Below are 16041 nucleotides of genomic sequence, written 5' to 3' on the forward strand. Positions count from 1 at the left end.
CAGTTTCTGACTCTCAAATGCGATCATGACGTGATGGGGGCTGGATTTTACTCTCTCTAATGTAACGTTCATGAAAAGGTCAAATGCTTAGTTTTTAATTAAACATTTAGTCTTAGAGTCTCGACTATTACTTAAGTTTATAAAAAGTAATGAAATGCACCTATGTTGCTATTTAGAAACCAAGAGTCCACTGAGGAGCTCCAAGGTTGGAAATTACAGAGTTGTCCACCTGAATTAAAAAAAAAATCAACAGCCACAATTAGGAACATGAGAAATAGGATCAGGAGGGCCATACGGCCAGTCGAGCCTGATCTACCATTCAATACATCATGACTGATGTTCTTTTATATCACTCCCAGTAACTCACTGGGGGCAGGAAACCACCTTCTTCCAACCTTATTATATTTGTCAGGAATGAATTAAAAGATTGAAAATTCCACTGAAACATTTTCACAAGTTTGCATTACATGCAACAAATCACATCAAAAGGTACCTCAATAAATGAACTGGTTTCATGTTCTCTCTCAAAAATAGAACTTTTGAGAACTCATTCAGGAATTAGTCATACACAAGTTATATCAGTATGTAATGAAAGCCAGATACTTCACAGTCAAAAGCCAAACGATGGCACTTATCAAGTGAGGAACAAATGAGTTATCAGTACCTTTCCTGCTGCAGGGAAATCTATTTCAAAGCTGTCGAGAACAGGATCAGTGAAACCGTCATCACAAGATTTTAGCAGCTTATTGTTGAAGTGCTGCAAGAATAACCTGGACAGCAAAATTAATGTTGCTGTCACAAAATGTCAAGCTGCTATTTGAGCATTTGGACCCTAGTCAACCACTAGGGTCTATTGAGTATTAATATTTAAATTTAACAGTATTTGAACAGCATTAAGGCTGTTGATTGAAATTGATAAATCCACAGGACATTGAGATTTCAAACCAGTAGCAAATCAAAACACTATTCAACTGAAGACTGATGATGCTACTATAGTCTGGCAAGTGACACAGGGAACGTGATCTTAAAATACTACAGTTGAAACCTCTTGATCTACAGATCGATCTTGACCATAACATTTTATATTGGTCCAAATCCAACTAGTGCTCCATGTGAACACTCGAACAGAAATTGGAGAAACTCAGCAGGTCTGGCAGCATATGGGAAGAGAAAACAGAGTTAATGTTTCAAGTCCAGTGACCTTTCTACTAGCTAGAAAAAGTGATATTTATGCTGATTGGGATGGGGAAGGGGAAGAAGACTTGATTGAGCAGATAGGTAGAGAGGGATCCTAGAGAGAGGGAGAATAAAAGTTTGGCAGACAAAGGGATTGAGATAGTAAGCTGAGCTAGAAAAGAAACTAGACAGGTGACAAAGAGGTCTTCGAGTGGGCGAAAATTAGTAGGTGAAACTAAGTAGATGCCACCTCATCTTCCATTTGGGGTCATTACAGCCCCTATGACTCAATATCTAGTTTAGTAATTTCAGAACCTGGACACTACCTTCCATTTCTTTAATCACCCCCATGTTAGGTGCTATCATGAAATGCATTGGTTTTAGAACAGCCAACCTATTTTCACTCAATGATAGCCCCCATTATCACATTCATTTTTACCCTGGCTTACTGTCTCAATCTCTTAATCTGCCTAATATTTTTCCTCTCTTTCTGGGCTCCCCTTCTAACTAACCATTCAATCCTTTCTTCCACCCACATCCTGTCATCGGCATAAATATTTGCTTTTTCCTTGATGCCATCGGTGCTGAAGGGTCACTGGACCCGAAATGTTAGTTCTGTTTTCTCTCCACAAATGCTGCCGGACCTGAACTTCCCCAATAAGTTCCATTTTTGTGTGTTTTGCAGATTTCCAGCATCTGCATTTTTTTGCTTTGTTACATATGCGTACTGTTTGCTTTAGCTGTCCTTTTAATTGACTCTAACTGCATAAAGTCATAGAATAGCCACCTGGCCTATTGTGTTTCTATCAGCTATCTAACAGCATCCCTATGAAATATTTATATTAGTGTGTGCACGTACCAAAGTCAATTAATGTAAATATTTTACAATAACAATTAATTCACACCTGCATGCTCCAGGACTAAGCCTCATACAAAAGTCGCAGAGGCTTGTTTAGGTAAGGTGCATCTCTTCAACCCAACAAAACAATTGATATTAGCGAGTTTTGAGAAGATTTGTAGCTCAGGTTGAGTTTCTGAATGCAGGTTTGCTTGCTGAGCTGGAAGGTTTGTTTTCAGACATTCCATCACCATACTAGGTAACATCTTCAGTGAGCCTCCGAGTGAGGCATTGGTGGTGTAGCCCGCTTTCTATTTATATGTTTGCATTTCCTAGGGTTGGTGATTTAATTTCCTGTGATGACATAATTTCACCACGTCTGAAAACGAATCTTCCCGCTCAGCAAGCAAACCTACATCCACAAACAATAGATATAGTTGGCATAAGGAGAATGAAAGCTTTCAACATGGGGAGATTTCTATTTTCTCAATTCATTGGAACCTGGTGTTTTTGCGGTTAATTTGTCCCAGTGTCAGGATCGCACATTGAAGCCTTTCAATACCCTTACTTGGTGTACTCACATCAGGAAGTCCTGTCATTTTAGACATTTGCTCCACTGTAGATTTCACAGCGTTTGGGTCTCTCACATCACACTGAATTGCATGAACCTAGAGGAAAAGTGTAACAACTTTAATTGCTCCTGTAAAATTAAGCTATTTGGCCTGTATTATGGTGTTGGCTACTTTCTACATAAGTCCTATTTACCTAAGGTTAGCAGAGACAGGAACTATACATTCTTAATCTCACTGTTACAGTGGGGAAGACAGAGTTATTGGCCTGGATTTCATAGAGATACTACTGAAAGAACTATGCTCACTGCTCATTAAGCTACCAGGTCTCAGATATCCGGAAATTGTAATTGCAGACTGTGAGCAGCAATTTACTCACATTGGGTATCTGACGCCAGGAACAAATCAATGCCTTTGGAACTAATCAAATTGAGGCATCTTTTGTGACAATTGTAGTCCAAATCAGGAAATAGAGTAATCAACTAACTACCAATATTTCAAACTTTCAAGCTTTGTTACCAGACTAAAGGGATTTATTATTTGTTGGAAAATTATAAATATCTATTTCAGAGGGCAACATGCCCCATCTTCGATTTGCAGCTGCTGAATGACCCATTTCAGCACGGTTCTCAGTTGAGATCTTCATTAATTAGCAACTAAACAGAACAAACAGCTAGAAAGAACTGAACAGCATGAAGATGAGAAACTAAAACTAATTATAGTAAGGCGATATATGAAATGTCGAAACATCACAATTATCAGCTGATTTCAGGGTACACTTTCATCTCTTAGGCAAGTCTTCCAATGCATTTTTTCACAGTGCTACACTTGAGAGTGTCAAGCTCCTGGGAGTGGTCATCCACAACAAATTTTCTTGGACTCTTCATGTGGACGCACTGGTTACAAAGGCCCAACAATGTCTCTTCTTCCTCAGGCAGCTGAGGAAATTTGGCATGATGGCGAATACCCTTGCCAACATTTATAGGTGTGCCATCAAGAGCATTCTAGCTCGATGTATCACTACCTGGTATGGCAACTGTACCATTCAAGATCAGAGACGGTTACAGAGAGTGGTAAACTCGGCCTGGATAATCACATAAGCCAACCTCCCATCTACAGAATTCACCTACCAGGATCCAACCCACCCTAGTAATGTTTTTCTACAACCTCTATTATCAGGGAGAAGGTACAGAAGTCTGAACACATGCAACAGTTTCTACCCTACTATTATTAGAATACTAAATGGAATCACAAAATCTTAACATTCACCTGTACCTGTGTTTTTGTTTTTGCTGCTGTTTTCCTATTATTTACTTAACTATGTGGTCTGCTTATATCGCTCACAAGACAAAGCTTTTCACTGTGCCTCGGTACATGTGACAAATTCAATTCAATTCAATTTAGAAATTAGTACAAGTAAGTTCCTGGGCAATGAGAAACAAAGCATGTCATTTAAATTGGCTCCTACTGACTGCCTGTTGTTTATCAGAAGTGTTTTAGACAAACATTGAAAACACTCAGCTTACTGTTCATTATTTCTAATTGTGATCCCACTTAAAATTGCAACAACTTCATGATATTTTTTGCTGTAATCATTCAAAAATAATTGGATTTTCATACTAAACATCTGTAGTTGCATACCCAGCAAACTTTTAAGATTATTTTAACCCTTAGCAAATTTTGTAGAACATTAATACTCAGATGAAAAGTGAAGCTGGGGAAACAGCAACACCTACTGTAATAAGTGGAACTGAAGAAATTTCAGCTCATAACAATGAATTTATAACCATAACTGTGCTCCAAAATGATAAAAAAAATATAAAGCTGTCGAAGGAGATATTTGTCCAGAATAATCCCATGCATCATGTTTTAAGAATGAAAGATATTTACAATGATTTTAGATGTTGAAAACATGACTATATTTGCTCACTATCAAGTGGAACTTAACTGACAAAGTTTGGTTGACAACCAGATTTTCCAATGGCTAATATCAATAAAATACCAATAAAACCACATACATTCTAGTAAGGACAGTCAGAGAGACATGCGCAATGAATTCAATTGTTCATAAATTTACTTCTGAATTGAGATTACAACCAATTACCTTGTTTCCAGTTTGCAAAGAGATTTCTTCTGCTGTTTGCTTCAAAACATCTAGTTTTCTAAAAGGCAAATATTTCTATTGTAAGGACTTAGTTTTGATTATTTTGCAGATGCAGCACTACTTTATTTCATTAGCAATTTAAAATTGATAGCAACAAACAATATAGGACCAAAAGGTGTACACGCTGTGGGTTGAGTTGAGGAACTGCAAAGGGAAAAGACCCTGATGGGAATTACGAACAGACCCCCCAGCAGTACTCGGGATATGGGGCAGAAAATAAATCAGGAAAAAGGCATTATTACAATAATTGTGGCGGACTTCAATACACAGGTGGACTGGAGAAAACAGTTTGATAGTGGACGCCAAGAAAAGGAATTCGCAGAATATCTACAGGGTGTTTTTTTGGAGCACCTTGTGGGAGAGCCCACCAGGGCACAGGTAATTATGGATTTAGGGATGTGTAATAAAACAGAATTGATTAGGTGAAGGAACCCCTCGGGCAAGTGACCATATGATGATAGAATTCACCCTGTAATTTGCAAGGGAGAAGCTGGAATCAGACTGAACAATATTACAATGATAACTACAATGACATGAGGGAGGAGCTGTCCAGAATTGATTGGGAGGGGAGCTGAGCAGGAAAGACAATGGAGCAGCAATGACAAGCGTTTCTGGGAGTAATTCGGGAGGCATAGTAGAAATTCAATCTGAGGCAGGAGAAACATATTAAGGGGAGGGGAAGGCAACTGTTGCTGATAAGGTACATCAGGGATAGCATAAAACCAAACAAAAAAAGCATACAATGTGGTGAAGATTAGTGGGAAGCCAGAGGATCAGAAGCTTTTAAAAGCCAGCAGACGACAACTAAAAAGACAACACAGAAGAGAAAAAATACAAATGTAAGCTAGCTAGTAACATAAAAGATTGCAATATACTGGAAAATGGCTAATATAACACCCACATTTAAGAAGGCAGACAATGGGAAATTATAGACCAGTTGCCTGACCTCGGTGATTTGTAAGATTTGAGAATCCATTATTAAGGATGAGATAGCAGAATATGTGAAAGTACACAGTATAACAGGGCAGAGTCAGCATAGCTTCATCAAGGAGAGGTCATGCCTGACAAATCTGTTAGAATTGTTTGAGGTGGTAATGAGCATGTTAGACAAAGGAGAGCCAGCAGACATGATCTATTTGGATTTTCAGAATGCCTTTGACAGGGTGCTGCACAGGAGGCTGCAAAAGATGATAAGTGCCCATAGTGTTAAGGACAAGGCAATGGTACGGATACAGGATTGGTTGACTGGCAGGTGGAGTGTGGGAAAAAAACTGGTCTTTTTCAGGATGGCAGCCAGTGACTACTAAATTTCAGCAGGAGTGAGGGTTGGCACCACAACTATTCATGTTATACATTATTCAATCTGGTAGAAAGAGCTGAAGGGATTGTTGCTAAGTTTGCAGATGACACAAAGCTAATTGGAAGAACAGGTAATGTTGAGGAAGCAAGGAGAATGCAGAGAAGTAGCTGATGAAATACAATGTGGGAAAGTGCAAGGTTATGCACTTTGGTAGGAAGCATAGATATACAGATTATTTTCTAATGGGGAAGAGTTTCAAAAATCTGAAGCACAAAGACACTTGGGAGCCCTTGCTCAAGATTCCCTTCACACTAACAGGCAGGTTCAGCTGATAGTTAAGAATATAGTAGGCGGCATGGTGGCACAGTGGTTAGCACTGTTGCCTCACAGCGCCAGAGACCTGGGTTCAACTCCCGCCTCAGGCGACTCTCTGTGTGGAGTTTGCATATTCTCCCTGTATCTGCATTGGTTTCCTCCGGGTGCTCCGGTTTCCTCCCACGGTCCAAAAAAAGTGCAGGTTAGATGAATTGGCCATGCTAAATTGCCTGTAGTGTTAGGTGAAGGGGTAAATGTAGGGGAATGGGTTGGTGTGGGCTTGTTGGGCTGAAGGGCCTGTTTCCACACTAAGTAATCTAATCTATAAGTGCAATGTGAGCACTAATTTTGATAGAGCTAGAATACAAGAGAAGTAATATACTGTTGAGGCTATATAAGGCTCTGGTCAAATCGCATTTGGAACTGGAAGAGCAGTTTCAGGTCCCATATCTAAGGAAAGATATGCTGGTCTTGGAAGGGGTCCACAGGAGATTTACAAGAATGATCCCAGGAATGAAGGGCTTGTCTTATAAGGAGTGATTGAGGATTCTGATGGCTGGATAAAGGGGATGTGGAGAAGAGGATTCCAAAAGTAGACGACAAGAACCCAAGGGCAAAGCCTCAGTGTGAAGTGACCATCCTTTAGAATTAAGATGAGGAGGAATTTCTTAAGTGAAAGGGTTGTGAATAGATGGAAATCATTTCCACAGAAGGCTATGGAGGCCAAGTTATTAAGTTCTTTTAAGACCGGGATAGATGGTGTCTTGGTTAGTAAGGATATCAAGGGTTATGGGGAGAAAGCATGAGAACAGAGTTGAGAAACATCAGCTATATTGAATAGTGCAGCAGACTTGTTGGACTAAATGGTCTGATTATACTCCTTTACCTTATGTGTAACCTTTTGTGGTTAGGGCAAGGAACTGGGGTTTAACAGGCCTTGATGAAGAGGCATTGGTCTCGCACTGGCCCCCATCCAACTGACGAGATGTCAACACCTTACCAAGACCCCATCCAATAATCCTTGGAGCACTGTCTTATACAACACTGACATCAGTGCTGTTGGATGGCCCTTTAACCTGTCATTACATTGCTATCTTTTCTTTAGTTTTCATTGTCTCTGAAAGTGTTACCACCTTCCTGAACTACATTTATCCTGGATTGTCTGACATCCTGCGGAAATTCACCAGGTTGATGATGTCAAGGTCACAAGTTCCATAAACTTGGCCGCTATCCCTTGAATTTAGAAGGTTGAGTTGCCAGGGTTGGAGGATCTGTGCTACAGGGAGAGGCTGAACAGGCTGGGGCTGTTTTTCCTGGAGCGTCGGAGGCTGAGGGGTGACCTTATAGAGGTTTACAAAATTATGAGGGGCATGGATAGGATAAATAGACAAAGTCTTTTCCCTGGGCTCAGCGAGTCCAGAATTAGAGGGCATAGGTTTAGGGTGAGAGGGGAAAAATATAAGAGAGACCTAAGGGGCAACTTTTTCATGCAGAGGGTGGTATGTGTATGGAATGAGCTGCCAGAGGATGTGGAGGAGGCTGGTATAATTGCAACATTTAAGAGGCATTTGGATGGGTATATGAATAGGAAGGGTTTGGAGGGATATGGGCCGGGTGCTGGCAGGTGGGACTAGATGGGATTGGGATATCTGGTTGGCATGGACGTGTTGGACCGAAGGGTCTGTTTCCATGCTGTACATCTCTATGACTCTATGTGTTTATAATGTTTAAGGAATTCTGCAGGATATTTCCTCTGGTCTGCGAGGCCAATAACATACAGCACAAGCTTCAGAATACAGTAGTTCCTTTTGGAACGAAAAACAGAAAGAACTGTGAAATGTAAATCTGGACTCCCCCACTCAAAAGATTGTGGAAGATAAGTCAATTACAAATTTCAAAATTGAAATCAATAGATGTTTTAATAAGAAAAGGCTATCAAGACAGGTGAACAAGCATTGATTTCTAAGCCCATTGCTGCCCTTACAAAATAAACCAAAATGTTAGATAACTGACACTGTGACAAGTGCTGTGATTAATACTTCTTTAATTGCTAATTATTCTTCAGCAAGTAAACGCATGCTTGGATTATTGATCTTAAATTTTGTGGTGGTAATGCTGAACAAACTCTGTTCACTGTAGTTAGTCCACTAAAACTGACAGCACCTTTAAGAGCTGTAGAACAATGCAGAAATGTTGTCCACTAAACAGTGGTATGAAATGTCAGATTTCTTCATTTAAAATTTTTAATAATCCATACCTGTAATGAAAAGTTTATCTTTATATTGGCTTTAATTTATTTTGTTATCTGAAAAATTAAGGTAGATCTAAAGGGAAATTAGTACTTTGTTGTGATTGGCTGCTTACCTTGCTTGCTGATATCAGTGCTGTTGGATGGCTAGAGATCACCCTTTAACTTGTCATCAAGAAAGGGAGAGTCCAGCTTTGTAAGAGGTCAGGAGCAGGCACCATTGCTGTTTTAGACTAAATCATAACCTCAAAATTGTAGGAGTGTGGCATCTTGACTTTGTTTTGGTGCTGTTTTTGTGGACAGTGCCCCACGTGGAAAAGGCTGGGTATACGTTTTATTCATTGTAGATGTAACATTAACTTCTAGATAATTTTGCTCTTTTTTAACCTTTGTCTTCTAGTGGACATCCTCATTGCTTAGAATTTATGCACTCGGTGATCATCTTTCAGAACATTGCCCAAATGCACATGGCTCATGAGAGTCTTGATGTTGAATGGCAGAAAGCTGTTTCATTGTGGAAGATCTCATGACTTCGCCTATTCCTGACTTTACCTAATAGCTACATACCCGCAATGTTATTAGGGATCCCTGAGTAATCATTATGAACTTGGTCAACTCTTCTCTTGTGCCACAGCATAGATTACTTATGTCTTGGTTTTGAGGTTGCCATCTCTCCTACTGGTTCCAGAACCATAAGTACTGAACAGCTACTGGCTTCTCACACAAGTGGATATTCTTTATCTATCTGGCTATTCCTCTGTAAGGAATATCACAGCCCAAGCAGACACTGATCTTAACGAGTACACAAAATGATACCGTTTTTCAGCATTGGGTTGTGACTAGAGGGAGAATTATCTTTGCTCCCTTTGTGTAACCTGGGAACATTGAAGAATATTGGCATTTTCCTAGCTAATTCAGCATATAACAGGAATTAAATTTGAAATCTTTCATGGGCCATATACTTCACTTCCACAACAAAAACAAAGCTATCAAGGAACTAAAAGTAATTGTTTAAATGGTACAACCCAAGTCGAAGAGCGTGGTGCTGGAAAAGCACAACAGGTCAGGCAGCTTCCGAGGAGCAGGACAGTTGATGTTTCAGACATAAGCTCTTCATCAGGAATGAAGTGCTTATTCCTGATGAAGAGCTTATGCTCAAAATGACAACTCCTGCTCCTCGGATGCTGCCTGACCAGCTGTGCTTTTCCAGCACTACGCTCTTCAACTCTGATCTCCAGCATCTGCAGTCCTCACTTTCTCTTAAGTGGTACAACCCGTCAAGAAAATGTTTAGTTGTAATGCAAGTCAGAGAAGTCTTGTAGTATATTTCATGAAGTTTTGATTTACTTTTATTCATTCATGGGTTGTGGACATTGCTGGCTAGACAGCATTTATTGATCATTTGTACTTACCTTGGTGATGTTTACCTTAAAAATTAATCAGTTTTAATGTACCTTAAGTACATAACAAAGGAAAAAGTAGCTATGGATACAATATACTGAAGTTAAGCAACATTGAGGAACATCATTCACCGTGTACATTTCATTTACCTACCTACTTGCAATAACACATTCAGCACCCAAAGAGGACAGGGCAGTTGCCATTCCCTTCCCGAGTCCAGTACCTCCACCAGTGATAAAGGCTACTTTACCCTTAAATGTTCCAGGAGGCAGCATCAGTGTTTCCATTTGAGAAAGCCTTATGTCTTGAGCAGAGTCATTACTTTGGTACAGAATCTTGGCTTCTCGATTGAAAAACTGCAGACAAAAAAAAAACACAATCAAAACTATTTTATGTGACCAAAAAATAACAATTTAAAGCGTTTCACTCGTATTACCACTGCTTTTCCTAATGCAAGATATAAACCACACAATTTTCAACAATATGCCTGGTTACTTCCACTATACCTCAATCAAAACCTAACATTTAAAAGGTTTACATCCAGTAATCTTAGAGTAATAACTTGCAAGACACTTTCAAACTTAAAGATGCTTGTTTGAAACCCTCTTACTTTCAAGCTGTACTCTAAACTGTTCAAATAACAGCTGTGTGTTTAAATGAAGGACTAGAAGTTGAGCACCAGTAAATCTATCAGCCTATTACACAAAAGCTTAATTGATAGTTTGCTTCAAAGGATCTTGTGCTTAAATTGAGTTGCATTTACTCACAATATAAAAAGTCATGTACTTTTTATTACGATAGACAACCGATATGAAAATATATATCAAAAGATGTAAATACAAGATTTTTTTCACAAAGCTTACAAATTAAAAGGTTCATCACTGGAGTGTTAATATTGCAAATAATGATTCCATTGATTGCATAGGTAAAAAAAAAGAGGCTCAAGACTTCTGGCCATACTCATCTGAACATGCTGGATCTCAGAAGCTAAGCAGACTCAGGCCTGGTTAGTACTTGGATGGGAGACCACCTAGGAATACCTAGGCTTTCTTCCCTTTCCAACTCCATTTTGATTTAGCTCCTGACCCCTCCCCATCACTTCTTAAATGATAGCATTGCCCTTAACAGACTTTGCTTATTAGTGTTTCATTAACCACATGGGTGCTTTCCCGGTGGTGGAGAAATAAAAATCTTTGCACAATGATGTCTTTTTATTGTGTCACTGTACATAAAAAAATACACAGCCACAGGTGATTTGGGGAAAGTATAAGCATTACTCCTGGGCCTTCTTGGGTAGAAAAATGGGCTCACTGTAGAACTTAAATTGAAAGATGCTCAGTTTATAAAAAAAAGTCTTGCTTTCCGTTGCAATGATGGGGATCTGATTTGACATTGGTAGCAAAAGATTGTTGCATAAAAGTGAAGATTGGAAACCAAGTTTTTTTTCAGACAGAACAAAAACATATCTTAGTTAAATATAACTTAACTTATCAACCATCGATGTGAGGACACGGGGTGTATATATTCAATATACTATTGGAAATCCTCTTTGGGAGCAATGAGAAAAGTTTGCCCAAAGAATTATATGCAGAAAACGGTTTTATTGGGACATTGTACATTCAATATAGAGAGTGGAGTTGAGAAGTGACTGAGGAGCCATCTTGCTATCAGAAAGGAAACCTTAGAAAGTGATTTCTAAAATAAAATGGGCTGTTAAAGAGTTACACAGAAAGATACTTGTGCCAAGAAATTATTAGAGACCCTCCAAGGGACATACCTGAAGGAAAAAAAGATATTAGAATAAAAAAAGAATTGGTTTGGGTTTCTTTGATTAAACATTTTTGTTTATAGTAGGAATGACTATTACACGGAATATGTAAAAATGTTACTAATTCGTATAAGGTAATTTATAGAATATGAAATAGAATTTGATTTTTATCAGGTTTGTTCAAAGACTTTGTACATCTTAAAAGTTTCATTTATAGAGAAGAGGAGAATCGGATGATATTGCAAGTAGTTAAGATAGTTACTGGGATTAATTAACTGAATAAAGGGAGAAACTGATTGGACTGATGGTGAGGTATGCTCTAAGATTAGGTACCCAATAAACTCCACAACAAAGGTGTTTTGCTGTCTGTTTCACTAACTGGCTTTGATCTAAATTGATATGAAGTTCAGTTAAAATTTCATACTTAGTACAGTGTGGGTTATACTGTTAGGAATGCAACTGCAGTGGGAATCAAGGTTTCAAAAGTTTTCATTCCAGAAATATACATTGTCAAAAACCTCCACAAAGATTCTGATCTTCCATTTTGACATGCAAATTGACAGTCCAACTATTTTCTTGAAATTTCTACTGAATTTACAACAGGGAGAAAGTGAGGACTACAGATGCTGGAGATCAGAGTTGAAGAGTGTGGTGCTGGAAAACCACAGCTGGTCAGGCAGCATCTAAAGAGCAGGAGAGGTGATGTTTCAGGCATAATCCCTTCATCAGGATTTCCTGAAAGAGTTATGCCTGAATCGTCAACTGTCCTCAGATGCACAGCTGGTCAGGCAGCTTTTCCAGCACCGTGATCTTCGACTGTAAATTTACAACAGATCAGCACACATGGCAGTTAAATCCCATTGCAGTGTTTACAGAAGTTCAAAACATTACATGCACATTTTGACGTGAAAAGAAAATTAGTTCCCATCGTCCTAGAAAATAGTAGGGCTGCTGTCAGAGAAAGGATTGCTAGTGGTTTAACCCATGTCACCAAGCCTCAGGAGAGGACAATAATCCTTCATGGTAAGCTCACTTGGTGCAACTGTGCTGTTATCGAGCCAGCTGAGTCAAATGACTCTTCATCGGAACATCGACGTTTCGGGCATGAGCCCCTCTTCAGGAATGAGCTCATTCCCGAAACGTCGATTCTCCTGCTCCTTGGATGCTGCCTGACCTGCTGCGCTTTTCCAGCAACACATTTTCAGCTCTGATCTCCAGCATCTGCAGTCCTCACTTTCTCCTAGAAGATTCTTCATCAGAACAGTCTAGTTTAGTCTCAGACTGCTGTCAAGCAGTATCAACTGTTAGGAAGCAAAAACAGAAAAATCAATAATATAAATTCTTTAACATTGCACTCAGCATGACTAGGACACCAGTTTAAATAATAAGTGGGTGCTGGTTGGTCAGACCATCATTACCAGAGAGAAACAGCAGGTATGGTCAACTATTAATCTCAGCATTCAGACCAAGCAGGTAGACTGCAATTGATCAGGTTGTTGTTATTGGAATGCAGCAGATATTGTCTGATCCTATTACATTTTCTCTGCCCAATGACAATGATGCAATGTATTTAAATTCCTTTTGTCATGAAGTAGCATCCTGTATATTAATATGTAACTTTTATCATGCAGAAATGTAGCATACTGAACCTGGATTTTATTTTTATTCAACTTGTTCACAGTTGTAATTGTATACCTTTAGAGCAGGTGTCATTTGAACCCGGGCCTCCTGGTTCAGAGGTAGAGGTGTTACCATTAGATATTTTATAATCATGCTATTTAGTTATGTAACACCTCTGCAGCAAATGTTTGTTCAACCCATGTCACTTCATCCAGAGGTAAGCATACTATCAATGTGACACGACAGCGCTAACAAATTATAAATCAAAGTTACTCCGACACCTCTGAAATAGGTGGGACTTGAACCTAGGCCACTTGGCTCAGAAATAAATTCATTACCACTGTGCCACAAGAGCCATCATTAAATGCTCAAATCTGTGTCAGTACTATCATACGATTATACATCTGCAGGATCCAGGAGTGTCAGCCAGGCAAAAGATTGTAATCAGATTGGAATATCTTTTACTAAAGCAAATCGAGACACACAAGTGTTCAGATGCACTTATGGAGCAGGTAGGATTTGTGTACAGATAGCCTGACCCAAACTGACAGTAAAAGGTGCCAAAGATCACAGCAGGTCAGGCAACATCCACGGAGAGAAAGCAAGCTAATGTTTCAAATCTAGATGACTCCTGAGGACACTCCATTGTGCTCTCCATGAGGGCTGTACTTAGTGAGCCTAACAATCTTACATTGGTTTATAGAGACGGAGACGAGTTTCTGGTGTAATTCTTAGTCTGAATTATTTCAGACATGTCCAATAGCAGAATCACACCTATGGTCAACACAAGTGATTTGAAGATTGCAAGCATAAGCTGGTGAGCATAATTGACATGCTGACTACAAATGGTCAATGGAATGTGGCATTTAATGCACATTTAAGGAGTTGGGGCTGTTAAGAATTTAAAAAATCATTTTAACAGGGGCTTGGCTGAATTATTAAATGAATACTTCCATTAGAAAGTGACGTTACCCACATGGGGGAGGTAGTTCAAACAACTGAAAGGTTTAAAATTGACAGAGTATGGATTAGATGGATTAAAAATACCAGGACCAGACAAAACACAAAGAATATGAAGGGAAACCATTGCATATTGTAGAGGCAGTAATCAATTTTCCAATCAGGTGACACTAGTGAACTAGAAATTCACAATTGCCAAAAAGCATATATAAGATTAGCAAGTAAAAGCCAGATACTTTAACCCCACTGGTGAGGCGACTTCTAGAATTACAATTCAACATTAACTGCTAGTGAAAAGTCAGATTTAATTTAATTGCTTTAGCGAGATAAGAAATGGGTGATAAGGTTAATGATGAATACGAACTTCCAAAAGGCATTTATAGTATTAACAACAGGTTTGATTAAAAGGTGAGTGATGGAACAAGATAATAACAAACAAATTATCCCTGACTGGCAGGAAAGGCAACACTGACAGTTGATTTTCAAACTGCAGGAAGAATGTGATGGAGCTCCCCAGATTGGTGTTAGGACCCCCATACTTTGTGTGGGGAAGTTGTACAGTAATAGTCTAGTCATATGTACAGGGTACAATTTTAATTTGCAAACAATACTAAATTTAATACTTAAACTGTGCATTGCTGAAGAAAGTAAGCAGGTTAATGGAATAGCCTGCCAGATGGAGGGATAATTTTAATGCGAGAATACTTATGGGAATTGAGGGAAAGAACATTCAGAGACAAAGAAAACAATTTGAAACTGGGTGCATAAACACCTGCATGTGCATGTACATGTACATATATCATTGAAGATGGTAAAACAAGTTCAGGGAATAATTAAAGCATAAGATTTTATTAATAGGCATTAAACTCAAAGGCTAGGTTAAATCAGTGAAATATTGATTTGGCCCTAACTGGAGTCTTGAGTACATTACAGGGCACCACACTTTAGGAACATGAAGATATCTGAAAGGGTCTAAAAACAATTTAGAAGAACTGTTCCACAGATGAGGACCTACATTTACATGGGTAGGTCAGAACAGTCTTCCTGAGGAGATTTAGTCAAGTTCCAAATTACAAACAATTTGCAGAGTAAAGAAAAACTATTTCCACCATTAACAGTACCAAGACACATATCAGGGTAACAACAGGGACAAAAATATTTTCATACACCAAGTTTTTAAAACTTAGGAATGTACTGGCACGTAAGTATTTCCAGGAGTATCTTGTGAATATTGCAATTTTCTATTCACCTAATTTACACTGATCAAACAATGTGTGGAGATGGACCTTGCTGCTATGCACTTAATAAGTAATATGGGCCAAACACAGGCAAGTGGGACTAGTTTGGCTTTGAAACAAGGTCAACGTGGACCAGAGTGTACTATATGACTGACCGTATATGGTGGAGACAGTTGGATTATTGTGAAGGCAGGAGGTGACAGAACGGGGCCACGTAAACTGCTCCTTCAGGGTACACACTGATTGTATAACTGATTGTATAACTTTAAAATATTGGACGTGAAGACTTCACTACGTTTACATGACGAAGTTGGAGAGATTCAACAGATCAGCCAGCATCTGTGGTGAGAAAAACGGTTAACGTTTCAAGCCTAGTACAATTCTTCGTTATATGTGACTTATAGGAGCCAGTGTTGAACTGGGGTTGATAACACTCACACAAAC

At 39.0% G+C, this 16041-nt stretch overlaps 1 protein-coding gene across 2 annotated transcripts in view; it reads right to left on the minus strand.

The window, feature by feature from the left end:
* The window catches only part of decr1 (2,4-dienoyl CoA reductase 1, mitochondrial), a 28485-nt gene that overhangs the window by 11872 nt on the left and 572 nt on the right, over positions 1 to 16041 (minus strand). For both annotated transcript variants that reach the window (XM_072570282.1, XM_072570281.1), the window contains exons 2-4: positions 10165 to 10367; positions 4688 to 4745; positions 2596 to 2682 (exon numbers count right to left, since the gene is read on the minus strand). In XM_072570282.1, the coding sequence (XP_072426383.1) occupies positions 2596 to 2682; positions 4688 to 4745; positions 10165 to 10367 (348 nt within the window). The remainder of the gene's footprint in view (positions 1 to 2595; positions 2683 to 4687; positions 4746 to 10164; positions 10368 to 16041) is intronic.

Source organism: Chiloscyllium punctatum, chromosome 5 (assembly GCF_047496795.1).
Source record: "Chiloscyllium punctatum isolate Juve2018m chromosome 5, sChiPun1.3, whole genome shotgun sequence".
Lineage (NCBI taxonomy): Eukaryota > Metazoa > Chordata > Chondrichthyes > Orectolobiformes > Hemiscylliidae > Chiloscyllium > Chiloscyllium punctatum.